The 20,922-nt window shown below is 36.6% G+C and overlaps 4 protein-coding genes and 2 non-coding genes across 6 annotated transcripts; 3 read left to right on the top strand and 3 right to left on the bottom strand.

The window, feature by feature from the left end:
• Window positions 1–1,942: 1,942 nt before the first annotated feature.
• On the bottom strand, window positions 1,943–3,126 carry LOC109186510. The gene is made up of 3 exons (XM_019336518.1): window positions 2,931–3,126; window positions 2,726–2,836; window positions 1,943–2,383 (listed from the first exon to the last, which is right to left on the bottom strand). The coding sequence occupies exons 1-3, from the start codon at window positions 3,072–3,074 to the stop codon at window positions 2,114–2,116; spliced, it is 525 nt and encodes a 174-aa protein (XP_019192063.1). The 5' UTR covers window positions 3,075–3,126; the 3' UTR covers window positions 1,943–2,113.
• A 1,714-nt stretch (window positions 3,127–4,840) lies between these two features.
• Window positions 4,841–8,043, bottom strand: LOC109186509 (heme oxygenase 1, chloroplastic-like). Its single transcript, XM_019336517.1, has 4 exons — window positions 7,396–8,043; window positions 5,506–5,729; window positions 5,262–5,369; window positions 4,841–5,142 (listed from the first exon to the last, which is right to left on the bottom strand). Exons 1-4 carry the CDS (start codon window positions 7,808–7,810, stop codon window positions 5,050–5,052), a joined length of 840 nt encoding a protein of 279 aa, XP_019192062.1. The 5' UTR covers window positions 7,811–8,043; the 3' UTR covers window positions 4,841–5,049.
• Window positions 8,044–8,932: 889 nt separating this feature from the next.
• Window positions 8,933–9,006, top strand: TRNASTOP-UCA. The gene has a single exon. It is a non-coding gene; the product is annotated as a tRNA-Sec (tRNA).
• A 3,086-nt stretch (window positions 9,007–12,092) lies between these two features.
• LOC109186287 (peroxidase 25) lies at window positions 12,093–14,543 on the bottom strand. Its single transcript, XM_019336211.1, has 4 exons — window positions 14,263–14,543; window positions 13,971–14,150; window positions 13,500–13,662; window positions 12,093–12,623 (listed from the first exon to the last, which is right to left on the bottom strand). Exons 1-4 carry the CDS (start codon window positions 14,467–14,469, stop codon window positions 12,202–12,204), a joined length of 972 nt encoding a protein of 323 aa, XP_019191756.1. The 5' UTR covers window positions 14,470–14,543; the 3' UTR covers window positions 12,093–12,201.
• On the top strand, window positions 13,175–13,248 carry TRNAR-UCG. The gene has a single exon. It is a non-coding gene; the product is annotated as a tRNA-Arg (tRNA).
• A 1,034-nt stretch (window positions 14,544–15,577) lies between the features above and the next one.
• Window positions 15,578–18,276, top strand: LOC109186205 (protein FAR1-RELATED SEQUENCE 5-like). The gene is made up of 3 exons (XM_019336139.1): window positions 15,578–15,605; window positions 15,917–16,730; window positions 16,872–18,276. Exons 1-3 carry the CDS (start codon window positions 15,578–15,580, stop codon window positions 18,274–18,276), a joined length of 2,247 nt encoding a protein of 748 aa, XP_019191684.1.
• The last annotated feature ends 2,646 nt before the right edge of the window (window positions 18,277–20,922 follow it).

Genomic DNA, 20,922 nt, shown 5'->3' with positions numbered 1-20,922 from the left:
ACCGGACACTATAGCAATTGAATTAAAAGTTTCATGAATCGTGAATCGGCGGTTCCGGATTCGGTTCGCGATTTTGAACCGTCGTTATTTTAAAATAGTCTAAATTCAATAATAAATGTATTTTTTTTCAGTTCGGAACATGAAGCGGCCATTCTGGTTCGCGATTTTAATAAACTCTAAATATCGGGTTTCGATTCTAAATTGTAATTGAAATATTTCAGTTTGGTTTCTATAGTGTCTGTTTAGTTTGAACCAAATTGTGGTCATAATTTGTTGGAGAAGAAAAATAAATGAAATATTTATTTTAAGGGTAAATATGTCCATTTAACATTTCAGGGGAAAAAACAGTCACTTGAATAATTTAGGGGAAAAAAGTGATATAAGTATATAACTCAGGGGGGAAAATGTTATAATAATAATAATAATAATAATAATAATAATAATAATAATAATAATAATAATAATAATAATAATAATTGCGGTGAAAATTGTAGATAAAGAAGAAGAGAAAAGGATTTTGATTAGGAAAAGTAAAAGATATCATTTCTTTCAAATAATAAGGACAAAGATGAGCTCTATCAAATAGCTTATAGCTTAAAACAAAATAGGGAAAATGGTCAAATACACCCTCCAACTTTAGATAAGAAGTCAATTAGGCCCTCGAACATTTGAAAGTTGCAATTAGATACATTAACATATGAATTTAGTGCATAAAGGTCCAAAACCCTAATAGTGACTTGCAATAACAGGTCAATAATTTACCAGTGGAGCTCAGGTGACTTTCCGGCGAAAAAGTAACAAGCAGCTCGCACAAAATAATTTGGTGATTGTTGAGGGTGGGGCCAATTGCACCAATTGTCTGAAAGGAAAAGAATTGGGTTTATTTTCCAAATTCCAATTGCGCTACGGATGCTGCGAATGGGGGATGGGACGGTGGTTGACTGCGTGACAATTCGCCTCTGCAACTAGCAAATCGCGACGCGCATTTCATGCCGGCGATTATCTAGTAAATCGAACACTCCTACCCTCAATTATTCCTTGATTTTTTGCTAAAACAAAATTGCACCCCTTCTCAGACTCAAACCGGATCAACACATGTTTTGCCAATTTTCTCCAGTCCTCCTTCGTAATTTGTACAATACGCTTGCCTTGATGCAATTGCTCTTGATTTTTTTTTTTTTCTATTTCCTGGAGTTGCTTGATTTCTCTGTTGATCTTGAATCCCTGGAAATCTGATATGATGTTTTGACTAACTATTGTTTTCTGTTGCTAATTGTGCACTACATCAGCGAACGTGCGAGTGATCGTCGCCGGAAGTCTCCTGTCATTGTTACGTTGGGCATTCAACGCACTCAACTGTTCGCCAAAATCCATCCCCTTCCTCGCAAGATTTGATTTTTATTGTAATAAATAAAACTCTACCTGTTCTTCTCGAATTTCTTCTAAATCCCCATAAATTTCCGGCGACCTGCTTGTCACGTTTCGCTGGAAAGCTGCCGGAGCTCTGCCGGTACATTTACCTGGTATTGCAGGTCACTAGAGTTTTGGGTCTCTATGCACTAAATTCATATGTTAATGTGTCTAATTGCAACTTTCAAAAGTTCGAGGACCTAATTAACTTCTTACCTAAAGTTTGAGGGTGTATTTGACCCTTTTCCCAACAAAATATAAGCTCTGTCAAATAGACTCGTCCTATTGAAAATTGAACTTAACTTTTTTTTGAAAGTTATTGACTCTATTACATTGTAGTATCTGTTCATATACTTTCTCAACCTACTGAAACACAAATAATCAATAACGCCTCCACTGAGGCTTGAACTCATAATCTTCCAAGTGGAAGTCCAACCCGGGTACCATTGAACTTAACTTAGTTGTTAAAATGTCATAATTTAAACCGTAAGATATTATGGTTTCGAATTGAAGCAACCCAACAAAGAAAAGATGACATAAATATATATATGTAATTGTAATAAATTAAATCCTTGTTTTGAAATTAACAATATAGTCCACACGAAAACTTATTCCAAATTCATAAAAATGCACTCATTCGTGTACACATACATAATAAGCAATCAATCTCGTCTTGCTCCGATCCAACTCGGTTGTGTCTTCTCTACACAACAGTTGAGATGGACGCAGCATTATTGCAGTGATTGAAGCCATACCACACTCCTCTGGGCACAAATCTGTTGTATGTAAACGTAACATAATTGCGAGCAGAGATGTACACAGTCACCGTCTGCGGTTTCCAGCCGTCCGATCCCACCCTGTATAGATACAGATAACACACCTGATCCATGCATGGCCCCCTAATCTTGAATGTATCCTTGGAGCATCTCTCGAATGTGTCCGAATCTGGGTCGTCAATTCTTGCTGCATATACCTGCATTTACACATTATATTCTATGTTTTCAAGACCGCACTCAAAAATGCCAGCTAAGATCATAAGGCCGGATTTATCAAACCTGCTAGCTGTAACTAGGGCCAGAAAGACCCAGAAGTTTACAAAAGAATGCTAGTTAGGGCCAAAAGGGGGTCAGGTTTACCAAAAATGTCAACTAGGACTAAAAGGCCGGGTTTATAAAAAATGCCAGCTAAAATCACAAGACAGAGTTTACCCATGCACAATCTCGAGTACGGGTTGCAGATCCCTCACCACTAGAAAAAAGAAAAAAGACCACAACCAAAAATAAAGAAAAAAGTCAAATAGGGTGGGTTTAGTTACCTCATTGCCATAAGCATCACCAAATGAAAGGCTGATTTGATCTCTAGTGTATTTTACTGAGGAACAGCTTGTTCTGATGTCCACTGTGTATGAACACTGGGCTGCACCAATCTGAATAAACCAAAAAAAGGATCATGAAAATGGCCCGGGTTTCCTTTTTCTCTATAGTTTTATGGGATTAATAATTTTGATTTTATGAGTTTACCTGTGGGTTGGCTTTGACAGTGAAAGACCTGTTAAAGTGGGGCAGTTCTGAAACATCTCTTGAAGCTGTAGATGTGGTGAAGAAGAAGAAGAAGAAGAAGAAGGCAAGAAGGAGAAGTATTGAGAGCTTTCCACCCATTTTCATGGCTGCTTCAAATCCACCTATTAGACGATGACTGATGAATTTCTATTTGCCGTCTCTTAATATTTATAGTTGAATGTTTGAAACCTACAACTATAAATATATTTCTCAATTATCAGTTGTCAAGCCCAATGTCACTTGGCAATTGAATCGTATACCTAATGTTTGCCCATTTTTCTTGTGTCGGACAACCGAAAATATTACTTTCAATGTTACAAGTTTGACTCTCAGTGTGAGCATCCTATTGGTATTCTTGCCATTCTTATTTGAGCTCGTCAATTATGAACAAATTAAGTTACTTTATCTCCCTTATGATCCTTTGTTGGTTAGAATCAAAAGGTAGGGTTTACCTAGTAATACACACCGATAGTGACTGCGAGTTTTCATAGTCAAAAGAATAGGTTAACTCAAAATATGTACTCCAAATATGCATTTATTAACATGGAGTATGATAAGTATTATAACATTTTATATTGAGTATTTATGAATAAATCAATTGTCATGAACTCATGATGATCAAGCGTTTACCACTGCATTAAACTTGTGTCTTGATCTAATACTAATTGTCAAATCAAGTACTTACTATTATATTAAAATTATAACTAATAGAAACGGTGCAACTTTATTTTCTTATACTCGTATAACAGTAAGCCCTATGTTTCAATGACATGATGCTAATTTTCGAGCCATTGTCCAACATAAATATCATTACGAATTATTAATCAAATAAAGCCGCATTATATTAATAGGGTAAGTTGGTTAAGAAAATAATGTGTAGTACTTTTTGTTTTAGTTTAATACCATCCAGTTCGTATATTTATTACCTACTTCATTAGTATATATTGATAAGCATGCATTTTTTATGTTTCATTTCAACTCTATTCTTTTTCTTCTTGGAGGAGGTAAAAGACTATAAAAGGTGTGAACCTTTACGTGATATATTAAAAAGCAATAGTTAATATGTTGAATTGTTGATGAAATAATGGATCCGTACTAATTGAGATAAATATGTATGTATGATTATTATAAAAAAAAAAAAAAATAGCCATATTATTAAGTTGGTTAGGAAAATAGTATGTGTAGTACTGTAGTAGAAAAAAATATTGTCATTAAAAATTATTACCGTACCATCTGCAACTATTTATATAGAGATAGATTTATTATCTATAACTACTACTTCAATAATACTGCCTTTATATTGTTCTACCTGTTTTTGGTACTTAATCATTCCAAATTGGAGTTGAGAGAACAAATTAAAGGATATTTACCACCCAAAACAAGAGCATCTAATAGTCTGAAAATAAGGGGAGTACAATATGGGACAGCCCACTTGATAAGCACAAGATTACAAATTTCGACCACCCGTAAGAATGATTCATTGACAACTTTTTTGGTTTGATCCTGTCGAACAATGAACAACATAAGCTTGTGACAAATAGGTGGAATTGTCCACTCCAAACGCCCCCACACTTCAGGCCGACAATTTGTGGAGAGATAAATCATAATGACTCAACTAACCAATAAAGTCTAGACTTTTACTCACTACGCCCAAAGAACTCCCTTCATTTTGAAAGGTTACTCCCAACCTACACTGTCAATCCTTAGCTTGGTTTATACCGGTAAAAATCACAAAGCAAGTTTTAGCCACTACATATACTATTGGATAGTAAATGCGGGGTTTCTCGTCACTCACAAAAAAAAAAAAAAAAAAAAAAAAAAAAAAAAATCATAGTACATACATAACCACGCGATTGACTGGCAGCAAGACCTCCAAGTAACACCAGAATGAACAACAACAAAACCAGGACCACACAAACCTGTGCCATACATGTTTCTGATCTTACATATTACAAATGAGACAATTTCACCTGGGATCATTCAAATGGCGGGTTTGATCAGAGGTATAGCATTGATCGATAATGTATGTAAGACTCAAACAAAGTTTATGCACAATAGCCCAAAGCTTAATGGCCATGCATTATGACAGTATCAAGCGGAGAATATCCCCGGAATACTTGAATGACTTCTCGGTCTCTTCCAAGCAATGGTTCTTCTCCTCTCTAGTCCAGCTCTGCCAAAGAAAAAACATACAAAAAATGATCAATTCAAAGACAGAAAGAATGGTAAGGGCATCACAGCACAATAAGTAATGTCAATTTGGCAAGTCGAGAAGAGCATTTAGGATATTACTTCGGTAACTTTATTCAGCTTGTCCTTAACATTCTGCAGCAGTTGTTTAACGTCGCCATCCCATTTATAGAACTCCAGCTCTTTGTTGTCGAGTATCATTTCAGACACCTGAATAGAGCAAGAAGAAGTTGCAAAGCATCTCAACATTTTCCCCCGACTCTTAGATGAAGTTCGGGTTTAGTATAACAAAACGACGTGTCTAACGTGCGTAAATCAATTCGTTACGATCATGATAAGACCTCACCTTTCTCCCAATCATGCGACCGCCAGCCGTATGTGCAAAGTATGTGTTATAAAAGTGGCAAATGAACGCCTGAGGATCCTTTTCAGCCAGCTCTTCAAGATAACGAGCATAGCTGACACCGGGAGTTGAAGGTTCCGGGATGGCATAACCTTGCTGCCTAAACCATTCCAAATCTTTAGCCAGGCTCTCCGACCTTTCTAATCCCGTGTTCCTGAACTCAGCATCTGAATCCAAAGTACAACGTTTATTAAACATTTGCATACATACATACATACACACAAAATCGTTCATTTACCCGGGACTGATAAAGCTTGTAAATTTATCATCCAGTGATCAACTCAAGAAGGCAGGGTATCAGAGGTTCTTGAGTTTTGTCTTCCTCAAATTTACACTCAACCTTTTCCAGTATAATTTAAACACTAACAGTACAAATCAGCTCAGCTTCAAACTTTTTTTGTTTTTGCTCGCCTCAATCTTCAGTGCCTTATAGTACACACATACACTACATTTCATTCAATTCGTTGCTCACAATTTTCATAGGGCCATAGGGCTAACTCAAGAGGCTTGCAGCATTAAAAAGAAGTTTTCATGTGTTATCCAAGTACCAAAACTTCATCTACTGAATCGAAGAAATAGTTTTGCAATAATCATTTCACAATAGCAGATTTAACAACACCGAAACACATTAACCTTAACCTGAAACACCACACACACACCCTTTCACTTATCTGCAATGATACAAGTATATGGTGCCGGGAGAAAAAAAAAAATGAAGCAGACAATAGAAACTCGCACCAATTAAAGTTTATATAGTTAGCTTATTAGTCAATTTTGGCTTATTTGACCACTATTAGCTGTTTGACTTGGTTAAACAATCAATAATTAGCTTTTTGTAACAGCTTATTGCTCCAAAATGCTAAAATTCAAAAAGCTGCTCAAAACAGCTTTTTGAGAAAGTCATTTTACATGTAATCAACTATAAGCTAACAATTAATTTACCAAACACTTTTCTACAATCAGCTAATGCTATCAACTAGTCAAACCCACTAATCCAATCAGCTAACAGCTATAAGCTATTTACCAAACACCTCAAAAACTCTAATTAATTAACAGCAAAAGGCAGCAGCTAGTGAATGAGAAAGGAATTAACATATAAAATCATTGAGCCCTAAAAGGCAGTGGGGTGAGCCAGTTTAATCATAAAAAACCAGAGCATAAATATTTCACTAACAGCAGCTAACTTAGCATATTAGATGCAGTTCTCCAAAGCTAAACCTTTAGAAATAAAAATTAAACAGAAACAAGAAAAATAACAATAAGTATTAGAATCAAGTTAATACCCAATTTAGTCCTCGACTGTAGTGGTTTTCCTCGATTTAGTCCTAAATGACTTTTTATGCTTAATTAGGTCCTCGACTTTGATGGTTTTACTCAATTGAGTCCTTTGTTAAAATAGCTTGGTAATTTCACCTCTATTAATACCCAATTTAGTCATCGACTATAGTAATTTTACCCAAGTTAGTCTTCCACTATAGTGATTTTATCCAATTTAGTCCTCGACTATAGTGATTTTCTCAATTTAGCCATTGATTCTAACACTGAGGACTCAATTAGGTAAAATTATCGAAATCGAGGGCCTAATTAAGCACAAAGTCATTTAGGATTTCAAGAAAAACCTGTAGTCGAGACTAAATTGGGTATTAACTCTATTAGAATCACTATAATGACAATGAACCAGCCAGAAACAACAACTAAAATGCTCTACACTAATCATATTCACATCATAATCAAGCAACCAAAGGTCAGAAAAATACACTTAGAAGCCAGACATGATAAAAAGGAGTAATCAACACAGAGGAAAAGAAAATCTCTATAATCAAAGAAACTTACATTCAGGAAAAGGAGCTTTTTCCACAATATTCTCCAAAGTATCATAAACCAATTTGCTATCCACCAAGAATTTCAGGTACCCTTCAACAGTTGGCTCCCACTTAGCCAGAGGCTGGCCTTCAGTCTCCTTCTCCCCCTCCCTAGCCTGGTCCCTAGTGTGCAGCTTCATAGCTACAAACCTCATCTCCTCCACAAACCCTTTAGCCTCCCCAGGGTACCTCTTTTTCGCCTTCTCTGCGGTGGTTGTAGCCACAACCACAACCATCTTGGATTTTCTCGCAGAAAGCCATGAGCTTTGAGGGATTCCTTGAATGGGTACTGAGAAAAACTGGGTTTGCGGCTTTTTCAGTACAGCCAAACGGGTGTTCACTAGAAAACGCTGGGATTGAGATAAGGGTGATATAGAAGCAGCCATTAGATCATCAAAAGCAAGATTCTCCAATCGAATATTCAGACTTAGAGCGTAAATGACGGGTTAACCTTCTTCTCCACTGTGGAAATGAAATTGAAATGGTTGCTGAATATTTCTTGAATTCTTTGCTTCTACTCCGTAATCGTACACTCGTACTTGGTTATTTGCTTTCGAGGCCTGGAGTTTTCTTGAAGACAATGAGACCAACAAGTAACAAGCCAATATGCCATAGAAAATTATCAACAGGAATAATAAGAAAGGGAAAAAGTAGAGAATATTGTTAATTTTTAATTTTTATTTTTTATGTACCATATGAGTATGCAATACATTGAAACTCTGGGTAATTTTATACTCTATTTGTCTCATATTATTTTTTATTTACTATTTATTAGTCAAATTATTATTTTGTTTTAATTTTTTTTTTGTACTTTAAAAGTGTTAGTAATATAATATTACAATATATAAATTTTATAAAAAACTAAATTATAAATAATTTCATTCAAATCTCGAACCAGAGCCATAAAATAAGATGTGGAGTGAGTAATATTTAAAACAAAAATTTGCAAATACACTCTTACAATTCTTATATTTACAAACATTTTTTCTCGCTTTTTGTTTCTTACCTTTTCTAAAATTGTTTTCATCATTTCTCAATTCTCATTTCTATTTTCCGTATAAATTGCATTCTCATGTTTCTTGTTTCTTTACGTTACAACTTTTGTATTTAATTGGTATTGTTGACAAGGTAATTACGTGATATATTTGGTAGGATGATTTTTGTTAGATCTGAACAGTTTGAGGCTGTCATTTTCCTATTTTGGTTGGATATGTGTTTGTGGCATTGTGGAGTATAGAATGCAACATGTTGACCATGGGATTTGCATTGGCATCTTTTCATTTCATTTTCGAATTTTAAGGAGAATTTTGGTAATTTATATACGGTGCATATAAAACCTTAGTTTTTTTTTTTTGAAAGTAAAAACCTTAGTTTGATTTCCTTTTAAAAAAAAAAAAAAAAAAAACTTGGGTGATTTCAGCATTATTACTAAAAATGGTGAAAATCATAATATTTCACTATTACTAAAATTGTAATTTTTCCTTTGAGAAATATGCATATTTCAATCTGGTTGCATAGTGCAGTGGATTAGTGCGTCTGACTTCAAATTAGAAGATTATGGGTTCGACTCCCATTGTGGTCAATTAAAAAAAAAACATAAATTATATTCAATATATACACAAATGTAATATTAAAGGGTATCTTTAACCTATGCAACTATTAAAAGAATTTTTATGCAAACACGCATGAATATATGACTCTCACTTGGCCTAAAGCTCAAAATAGAATCATCACAATTCTGTTCGGGTCAACTAAATATCACTTTTAGATTTTCAATTATAGTGAAGTATATATACACAAATGTAATATTAAAGGGTATCTTTAACCTATGCAACTATTAAAAGAATTTTTATGCAAACACGCATGAATATATGACTCTCACTTGGCCTAAAGCTCAAAATAGAATCATCACAATTCTGTTCGGGTCAACTAAATATCACTTTTAGATTTTCAATTATAGTGAAGTTTTCAGATTAATTGCATACGTCACCAATTAAAGTTTATATAAAGAACTTACAGGGCGTTTGGTTGGAAGGAATTTAAATTTCATTCCCACTTAATTCCAACCTAATTTCAAAGGCCACTAAATTCCTTAGTTTGGTTGGAAGGAATTGCAATTCCCTCATTTTCATGGAATTAAAATCCCATGCCCCCTTTGGGATTTTAATTCCATGGATTTTAGGAAGAACAAAGATAATGATGAGACAAAATTACTCATCTCTTTTTTAACCTAAAATTGATGCCTGACAACAACAAAATAATGGGCATTTTGGACTTTATACTACTTATTCCCTTTCAATTCTCATGTATACTAAATATTAGAAATAAAATTTTCAGTAATATTATTCCTGTAAACCAAACACTGATATTTAAATTCTCACTTTATTCCCGATAATTCATCTCCCATAGAATTGCAATTCTTTTCCCACGTAATTCCTTTCCTCCAACCAAACACCCCATTAAAGTTTTTCAATTAGTTTAATTTTTTATTTTTATTTTTTGAAGATTACTTTAATTTTTTGTTAGTATACTGTCTAAGAATAAACTTGTAGTACATATACTAAAAATATAATGAATTTGTGTCACGATCCACCTTCCAATATAGAATAGGATTCACGTTATAATTTGTCCAAAGTCCAAACCAATACTTACTAGGGATCATGATAAAGTATGATCCACAGGACTAAGGCACATACCTTTATTTTCGGAGCGTTATGTTGCGCATGGTGCACACAGTTGTATAAACGACGTCGTTTTGACGTCTGACTTTAAAAAAAAAAATCAATTTCGATTGCTGTTAACGACGTTATGTTGTGCATAATTTGAACTATATAGTTCATTCATTCTAGATATATAGTTCATTCATTCTGGATATATAGTTCATTCATTCTGGATATATAGTTCATTCATTCTGGGTATATATAGTTTATTCATTCTGGATATATATATAGTTCATTGATTCTGGATATATAGTTCAAATTATGCACAACATAACGTCATTAACGACAATCGAAACTGATTTTTTTTTAAGTCGAATGCGCGTTTTTAATCAAAATGACACCGTTTTTACAACCGTGTACACCATGCATGATGCACACGGTTGCACGGCATAATTTGCCTTTATTTTCTTGAATATAATATTTCCCGTGTTGTTTTTCGGCTTCCTACCATCCTTTTGTTATGGAGGCAAATTTTACTATGGACCATAGTCTATGTAGGTATTGAACATATTGGAAATGGAGAAAACTAACTTGGAGGAATGGGGCATCGAAGACTTGGGGCCCCTGTTTGACCCGGGTGGTTTGGGCGAGGCCTCGGCCAAGCCCCTAGGCGTGGTCTTGGTCAGGCCTCGGTCGACCTGCCCAGGGGCGGTCAGAGGCGGTTGTAACCGTCCCCTCCTCTTTAGGGGGCGGTTACGGGTCTCTTGAGTATAAAAAGAATTTATTTTGTCCCTTTAGGACATGATATACACTTCCATTGTCATAATCTTCTATTGTAATGATATTACACCCGTTGTAATTCACTTACCAACCCATTGTTAATATTATATTGTCTCCGTGACATACTTTGATCCCGTTACCTTGACCATTTACTATTTTCCTTATCTATCGGGTTTAATAATTCGGATCACCCGGACTAATTAAATCCATCAGTAGCAATGTGGATCATGAAGTATATCGTTTTAATTACATTTCAATTTCATTTGACAATATTCCTATGTTTTTTAGTTTCATTTTCCCTCCACACTAGTTTCATTATTGTAATAATAAGTATCATTTTAATTCTACTATAGTTTCATTTGATAATATACATTATTGTTTGAGCTCTATTTTTTTGTTTCATTTTTCACGCACACTAGTTTAATTATAGTAATGTTGAAGTATTATTTTAATTGTACTTCAAGTCATTTGATAATATATGTTATTGTATGGCTCTGGATTTTAGTTTCATTTCATTTTTCTATGCAAACTAGTTTCATTATAACAATACTAAAGTATTATTTTAATTATACTACATTTTCTTTTGACAATAATGTGCTCTATTTTGTAATTTCATTTTCCACACACACTAATTTTATTATAATAACACTAAAATATTATTTTAGTTCTACTATCATTTCATTCGACGATCATGGTCCACTGTATAACAACTATATTCTGGATTGACCTGTTGGTGCATTACAAATATTCAAATAATGAGGTTTTGGTATGTAAGGAAATTCAACAACCTTGTTCTATGTTTAACATATAAAATATAAAAAATATAAAATATAAATATGTAGATTGATCTAATTATTAGTTTAAATTTTTAATTAAAATAATACACATATTTCAATTTATTTTTAAAATTAAACTATGTTCATATCGGATTTGTAACCCATGAGATGGCATGTTGAACACATAACATATAAAATATGAGGAATTTTACAATATCGTATATAAAAATTAAATGTCATGAACATATACCATATAAATTAAGTGACGTTGCTATATCAATCTAGGCCAAGCTATTGTACCATATGATACAATAGTTTGTTCTGTATAGTACAAGACAATGACCTCTATGATACTGTTCGTATAGACGTATAGTACTATATCATTGCACGATATTGTAAAATTTTTCTATAAAATATAAATATAAATGTGTAATTTAATATCAGCTTTGATATGCAAATTAACTCTATTGTATTGATCAAATTAAGCATATATATGCAAATGTGTGATTGGTATTTTAATTTGAACATTAGGGGTCCAGAAATTACATGAACTTTAATTTGTTAGTTGAACTTGGAGCAGACCTTTCTGATCTCCCCTTGTGTCCCAGTCTTAACCTCAATGCTACTCATCTTGATCATGGCCTTTTGAAACTCAAAATCAAACCTAAGCCCCAGCAATCCCCTTATGGTTCCTGCATATTTCTCCACGATTTTTCGCGTCGAGTCGTCTCCCCACAGCCTCTGATCTGATTCAAGAACCCCATTCCCATCCCTCACATTCTTGAAGAAGCTCACATCAAAACCTAGCTGGCTGTCTTTGTCCAGAGCCACCTTCTTTGAGGCATCCCCTTTTTTGGGGCAAAGAGTTTGCAGCTGTGTCAAGAATGCTTGGTTTATGCTTGGGTCTGCATTCCCAGTTGCTGTGAAGTTGTATAAACGGTACCTGAAGAATAAACAGTCTGTTTGGCCTATGGTGTGTGCACCTGCATACATTAAGCCATGCTCGATTAAGAAAGTGAAAATTGCACTTTTAGACACTGAGTTATAGAGTAATAGTGAATATAAGATCGCTACTTTTAGTCACAACATCTTCAATTGATGATTCTTTTAAAATTTGTAGGCTCGACAGAACATTTGGAAGGATGTAAATTACGGTGATCAATGGCTCAGCAGATAAGATCAAATGTCAGTACCCACAATGTCGCCGTCTAAATTCAAACATTTGTCTCTTTCCTCAAATATTACATACTGAACCATTGAGCTAAGTCCAGGGTAATAGACACTTATACATTTAGTGGTTTGCATTTCTTGCTACTAAATTGTGGAGATATAGTGCTATTTATGAGAAAAATAGATAAGGGCTAAATTAAATTCATTAGTAGTCATGGTCAACTAATTCCATAAGATCGAGGACGAAAAGAGCAAAAACGTTATTTTGTTAACAACTTGATGACTAAAAAATGGTGAAAATCATAATATTTTGTTAGTACTAAATGTGCAATTTTTTCTTTGAAAAATATGTATATTTCAATCTGGCCGCATAGCGCAGTGGATTAGCACGTCTGACTTCGGATCAGAAGGCTGTGGGTTCGACTCCCACTATGGTCAATCTAATTAAAATAAAAAGACAATAATAGTCAACATTTAGTTGTTTGTATTTTTTGCAAAATAGTGAACATAATATTTCAATAATACTAAATATGCATATTTTAATCTAGCAGCATAGCGCAGTGGATTAGCGCGTCTGACTTCGGATCAGAAGGTCGTGGGTTCGAATATAAATATAAATTTACCAACGAGTGTAACATGATCATCAAGACCTTTAGCTGCAAATTTTTGCCTAAATTTAATATGCTTACCAACGAGTGTAACAAGATCATGATCATCAAGACCTTTAGCTGCAAATTTTTGCCTCTGAACATCAATGGAATCGAAAGGTGAAGGTAAATTTGAGGCTTCAGATGATTTTGAGATTCTTCCATCCCTTCTTCCAGTAGGCACTCCCCAATTTGGACCACTACTCTGTTATTCAGAAAAAAAAAAAAAAAAATACCCTTAAACTGTTAAACATGTGATTAATTAATTTAAGAAAATATTTATCTAAATTATTATCAATCCATTGTCATTAGCTTTTCATATATGAAAAAAAAAAAAAAAAAAAAAAAACATTACAAGAAAGTTTGGAATTTCTTTTCTTGAAGTATTAAAGAATGACCAGTCACGGAAAACGAAAGAACGAAAAGGAGGGGTCTTTATTAACTAATGATTGAATGACATATAGAAAGAATTTTTAAGCAAACACGAATGAATATAGGACTCTAATTGATTACCAAGTCAATTGCGTCTCGAGCAGCCAAAGCTAATATATCAGCACATGAAACAGTGGCTGGGCATAAAGCTTCGAGCTGCGATTTTGCATCCTCAATCACTTCAAGCCCTCTTAATCCCGTATTAGGCAATGCGCCTCTCTCGGCCGAGCTCCCCGAAATCAAAATAGAACCGTCACAACCCTGTTCAGATCAACTAAATATCACTTTTAATTTTTCAATTATAATGAAGTTTTCAGATCGGGTTTTAATTTGTAACTATATAAATGAATGACAAACTTACATACATACATACCCGAACAAAACAATCGTGGAAATGAAGACGAAGCAAGGCAGCTGCAATGGTAGGATCTTTCTTGAAATGTGCTTCAACTGTAGACCTAACAATGGACTCGGCTTGGGGGCAGGATGAGGAATAGAATCCAGTTCTGAGTTCTCCCTGGGATGATGCAGGGATAACAGTGACTAAGATCACTAGAAGAACCAAACACCACTTTGCCATTTGCTCTCTAGCTCCTAGCTACTTCAATTCCTATGGAAAAAGTGGGCTAGCTTAGCTTCAGTTTTCACTTTTCAACGTTGATCATTGATATGATTAATAGTACTTTGATCTATTTATAGCTACAGAATGGATTGGAGGGTGGAGACAAATTAAACTATTTTTGAGTGTCATTTCATGGATCCCATTACCTAGCTTCCTTGAGTGGAAGCAAACGTGTACAACCATTAAATTAAAATGGGTGTGCAATAACGTTTTTGAAAAAAAATAAAATAAAAAAATTTTACTTTAAAATGGAATTCAATTGAAGATCACTTAGATTAATCTTATCTAGTAGGATACATATGTCAATACAATATGAAACAAAAAAAAAAAAAAAAAAAAAAAAAGTGTTAATCGCCTAATTTGATGTCAGGATTGAAGGCGGTAGAGTGTGGGGTTTAAATTTCACTGGAATCATGATTCATGAATGGAAAAGTTAAGGCTCAAATGATGCATGATGATGAAAGGTGACAAGGTGTGGATTGGATTCTTTGTGCATGCATAAATTAAAGACTATAATTTAATCGGTGGACTGATTACGACATTGGTAACTTGCAATTTACCTTTGCATTGGCTCTAAGGGTAGAGTTCTGTGAGCTTAGGATTAGTCTGGTGAAGTTAGGATTACATTGGTAACTTGCAATTTACCAGTGTGTGTGTGTATATATATATATATATATATATATATATATATATATATATATATATATATATATAGAGGGTTGCATTCACATGCAAACCCCCTTAAAATACAAACCTAAGGACAAATAAGAGCCATTAGATTAGATTAGATTAGTGGATTAGATTTAAATAAGAAAACATTAATACTAATACTAAACTGATACCAAAAGGGCAAAAACGAGAATGCTTTGAATCCTAATCAGAGAACAAATATGAATATAATGACATGCTTAAATTATAGTGAAGTAATTCCACTAGGATTCTACTCTAACTGACACGGCACCCACCACCAAATCGGCAGCCCACCACCGCGGCAAGGAAGCACAGCCACACTGGTATTCAACGGCAACCACCGCCAACCACCACCCAAGAATTCCGAGAGCCGAGCATGGATTATACCCCACCATCAATACCAGGTATATCGATATGTAAATTCACGATAAAGAAACAATAACTGTGCGAATTAGGGTGTAACCTACTGGATAACCCATACGAAAACAACGGTAATAGCATAGTAACAGCCCCACAGGAGATTAACGAAAGTGGACGCCTGCGTTTCTGGTGTCGCGCACACAACAATGTTCCCGCAAGCACCACACAGAAACCACCCAATAGCAGTTCGCACACCCCCGCACACCGCTGGATCCTACCGTGCACATATTCACCCCCCCTCGCAATAAATCAAACCCCCCCTATATCTAATGTGTATATTTGTTGTGTTTAATAGGTGACGGCCAACGCGGACACAGTGCAACAGAATGTGCCATGGGAATACACGAAGATGGTGCAAAATATTGGAGACCCACCACACAAACCGAGAAGACACCGTATGAAGGACAACAATTCGATACAGTAGACACATGGATTGATTTCTACGTGGACTACGCTAAAGAGGCAGGATTTGATGTTAGGCACGGCACAAAGCGTAGAAATCGGAAGGGGGAAGTGTCAATCAAATACTTGTTGTGCTCACGGGAGGGATACAAAGCCGAAACAAAAGAACCCCAAAATACCACAAAAGGAAGAAAGAGACGGAGGAGAACGTCCAACAGGACAGGATGTAAGGCGCGTATGGTACTCACAAAGCGTAAAACAAGCGGATACAAAGTCCATGCAATCGAGCTGCGACATACACACTGTCTATGCTCAAACGCAAGCAAACCTTTTCTAAAGATAAATAGGCAACTTGACATCGGCCACAAAACCTTTTTGGCTCACTGTGCAAAGGCAAACATAGGCCCTACAAAAGCGTTCAGACTATTCAAAGAGATGGTTGGAAGCTTTACAGATATAGGAGCAACATGCATTGAGTTCTGCAATTTTAGGCGAGACCTATTGGCCTATATAGCTGAGGCAGACGCCCAAATGGTGATAGAAAACATGTTCAAAAGAAAAGAGGACAACCCAGACTTCTATTTCGATTTTGACATAGACGAAGACGCTCAATTAACCAGATTATTTTGGGCAGACGCACAATCCCGAAGGAATTATGCATGCTTCGGCGATGTCATGTCATTCGACGCTACATACAGCACAAACAGGTAAATTTCAATATAGATTGAATACAATAGCTACTGTGTGTGCACGCATAGAAATACAAGTGTGCGCACAGAATACTGCAGGGACGGAAAATAACTACCACGCCGATCACACCACTAACACCACCCATGCTTACACTGCAGGTACAAGTTAGTCTTCGTCCCCTTCACGGGCGTGGATAACCACAAGAGATGCATAACATTTGGGGCAGGCCTAATTGCGAAAGAAGACGTAGAGTCATATGAGTGGCTACTAACTAAGTTCAACACTGCAATGGAATACGCGCCCAGATGTACTACAACTGACCAAGACCCTGCACTAAAGATAGTTGTACCACAAACTATGCCAACAACAAGGCATAGATTCTGTATGTGGCACATTATGACAAAAGTGGGGGAAAAGGTAGGGGTTGCCTTGTGGCACAACCCGGACTTCAAAAAGGCATTGAATAGTACCGTATGGGATGACACACTGACCACAGATGAATTCGAGAGAAAATGGGAAACAATAATGAAAGAATACAACCTTAAAGACCATAGGTGGTTTACCCAGCTTTACGAGGCGCGTGCATCCTGGATACCAGCATACTTCAATGACATATTAATGGCGGGACTACTCCGGACAACATCAAGATCAGAATCAGAAAATAGCTATTTCGGTAAATTCACAAACCACCACTGCAGCCTAGTAGAATTCATAGCACAATTCAACAGCGCCATCGGAGAACAAAGACACAAGCAGGCAAGACTAATCGCAGAAAATGAAGGTTCGTACCCTGAAACCAAAACCCCTTTGAGTATTGAGAAGCACACTACTACAGTGTACACTATAAACATATTCTACGAATTCCAAGAAGAGGTATGGGAAGCCAGTTTCACATGTGACATCATCGACAAACACAACATAGGGGATATATGGAAATACACAATTAAGGACACAAATGGAAAAATGTATGAAGTAACAGAAACTCCACAAGCAATGGAAATAGAGTGTGCGTGCAAAAAGTTCAACCGTGTTGGTATACTATGCAGACATGTGCTGTTGGTGATGAAGAAAAACGGGTATGAGTTAATCCCAGAAAAGTATATTGTTCCACGATGGACACGAAACGCGTGTGCACACCCATTATACGATGTCCCATGGGCAAGAAAAACAAATATTACCAAGACGAATGAAACAACAAAAGTTGCAAATCAACTATGGAATGAATTCTACAACTGCATGGGATTAGCGAATGGTTGGCCTGACAAGATGGACCAAATGTTGGCAACATTGCAACAACTGAAAAAAGATCTACAAAAGGAGGCGCACCAAACACAAGAGGGAGCGCACACCGAAACCATGTTTGAGAGACTAGTCGAATCAAGCAGACCAAGCGACATACAAATAAAACCCCCACAGGTTGCAAAAAACAAAGGGAGTGGAAAGAGACTCAAAAGCAGCAAAGAAATAGCCACAACGAAGAACCAAAAGAAAAAGGAACGGACATGCAACATATGTGACCTCCCGGGCCACAACAGCCGCACCTGTCCAGATAAACTTGCATAAGCGAATGTTTGAAAGACTTTTTAATGTTATTATGTTTACAATTATGAACCGTATTTAATTACTTATATGAAGCGAACACTTTATTTAGTAGGAAAAAATGAACTACCACCACTTATATTAGGCAACAATGAAATACCAAGCAGCACAAACACTGCACGACCTATATGAGCGCACATCGCAACACACACATGCGCACCCAGACCCATAGCCACCAACCCCCGCGCACACATGGAAGAATGCCAAGCACGCATGCAAATGGGAAGCAGTGAGTAATCCTTTGGTATAGACAAATCTGGTACCTATAGAATGTTATTATATTTACTATTATGGACCGTAATTAATTACTTGAAGCAAACACCTTATTTATTACCACCACTTATATTAGGCAAAACTGAAATAGCTAGCAGCACAAACACAGCACGACCTATATGTGCGCACACCGCAACACACACATGCGCACCCAGACCCATAGCCACCAACCCCCGCGCACACATGGAAGAATGCCAAGCACGCATGCAAATGGGAAGCAGTGAGTAATCCTTTGGTATAGACAAATCTGGTACCTATAGAATGTTATTATATTTACAATTACGGACCGTATTTCATTACTTGAAGCAAACGCTTTATTTATTACAACCACTTATATTACGCAAAATTGAAATAACTACCAGCAAATGGGAAGCCATGAGAAATTATTGTGAACAGAAAGGATACATAACTAGTATAGTCAGACGCTGAGTGAAAACACGCGCACACAAAACCACACAAACCTGCACACAAATCAAATGACATCGACCCCAAAAAGCACACACTACCGTACGGGGAGATATCAATTACTCGACCAAGACATACGAACAAACCAACCATATATTAACCATATAATAACCGTATGCAGTGCTAGTAACCACCCCAAACATGTGGAATCAAATTGTGCACATTACATACACCACCAAAAACACACACCACCAAAAACACACACCACAAAAACCACTGCCAGTGTGGAATCAAAGTGTGCACATTACATACACCACAAAAACACACACCCTACCTAACCAAACGACATAACTAAGTTGAAGGGAGTGGAGCTGATATCGATCGGTACGCCCGCAACAGGTTGTCTTCCCTCATCACATTATGCTGCGATGTGACCAGCTCATTCATGTACCGCAACCGTAATCTATGCAACAACGTACTGTCCCCCTTAACCAGACCACAATCCCAATCACGAACCCATTGCCCAACAAACGTCTCCATGTGCCGCATTAAAAAGACACCACAATCAATCTTATTCTTCGAATCACGCCACCCCATCTGCAACCGCTTGGATTCAACACAGGCACAATCTGAAAACCTCTTAGGGGAAATATCTTTATAAACCTCACACAGCATCGCCTTCTACACATGGGAAAACCATAGGAAAAATCAGACAATATGCAGACCACAAGGTTACAAAATCTTTAAAAAAATGAATTGGAAGCAACAGTGCCAACACTAACCAACTCCTCAACACAGCCACCATACTTGTCCGCCTTTGATATGGGATAGGAGTCATTATCAATAATTTCATACCGACACCGGACAAAATCAAAGCACAACAGAAAATAGTGACCACGTCGTAGAATCGAAAAAAAAATCTGCACACAACAGAAGGGTGACATATAAATGGAACTGGTTGTGAACCCAACACAAGGCAAAAATAAATTCAGCACCGTGCATCCAAAAATAGGTAAGCATGCACACAAGACTCAAAGTAAGACTGAACACAAAACAGCAATCATACCATGTCAACCGTCATAATATTTTCATACGGAGATGCCGCGAGGTCCATCATTAGCCTCTCACGAAACCACACGACCCTCTGATCCCATCCCCGAGAAGTATCAACCACAGTCGTGAGCTAACACAAGCCACCACCAACGCACACAATAATCCAAATAAACATTAAACAACATACCTCACGAAAAACAAAAGGGAAATGAAATTTCTGCTACTAAAACTAACCGTGGTGAACGTCGAAGCAAAAAGGCGTGAAGGGGCCGACCGAGACTTAGAATGCTCCAAAAAATTCAGCACAGCAGCCCAAGCATCTATAATCGCTATATCAACCTGTGAACCTGGCGTTAGTGACAGAAAATTTTCCCACGTCGCCGACCTACCGCTTGCTGAAAATATAGTACGTCCCCTAGCACAGACAAAACAACAAACTATCACCAAAAAAAAAAAAGGAAAACCTAAAAAAAAAAAAGCCAAATGGAAACACCACAAAAGAAACCAAACCACTACACTAACATGTCAGCATCGGATCCCCCAAGCAACCAATTCACAATTAACGCATCTTCCGGGGCATCAGGCACAGGAAATGTAACACACTCACTGACACCGAAAGGCTGATACTGAAGGCGAGTGGCAACCACAGGAATATCAGACGCATGGTACTTAGACGGACGAACAGCTTTAATCGAAGCCGCACACCCAGCCCCCCCTCCCCCCCCGACAAAAGAGGGCCGCGGGAACCACCAGCCCCACCACGCTCCTGCAGAATAAAAAAACAGGCCAAACAACACTTAGCAAAATGTGAGCACACACCCAGCACACTACATTGAACACCAGAAATACCAAATACAGGCACGCACATGTATCGCAGTC

The sequence above is a fragment of the Ipomoea nil genome, unplaced genomic scaffold, assembly GCF_001879475.1.
Source record: "Ipomoea nil cultivar Tokyo-kokei standard unplaced genomic scaffold, Asagao_1.1 scaffold1407, whole genome shotgun sequence".
Classification (NCBI taxonomy): Eukaryota; Viridiplantae; Streptophyta; class Magnoliopsida; order Solanales; family Convolvulaceae; genus Ipomoea; species Ipomoea nil.
The sequence above is the reverse complement of the archived record's forward strand: the minus strand, read 5'-3'. Positions and strand labels throughout refer to the sequence as shown.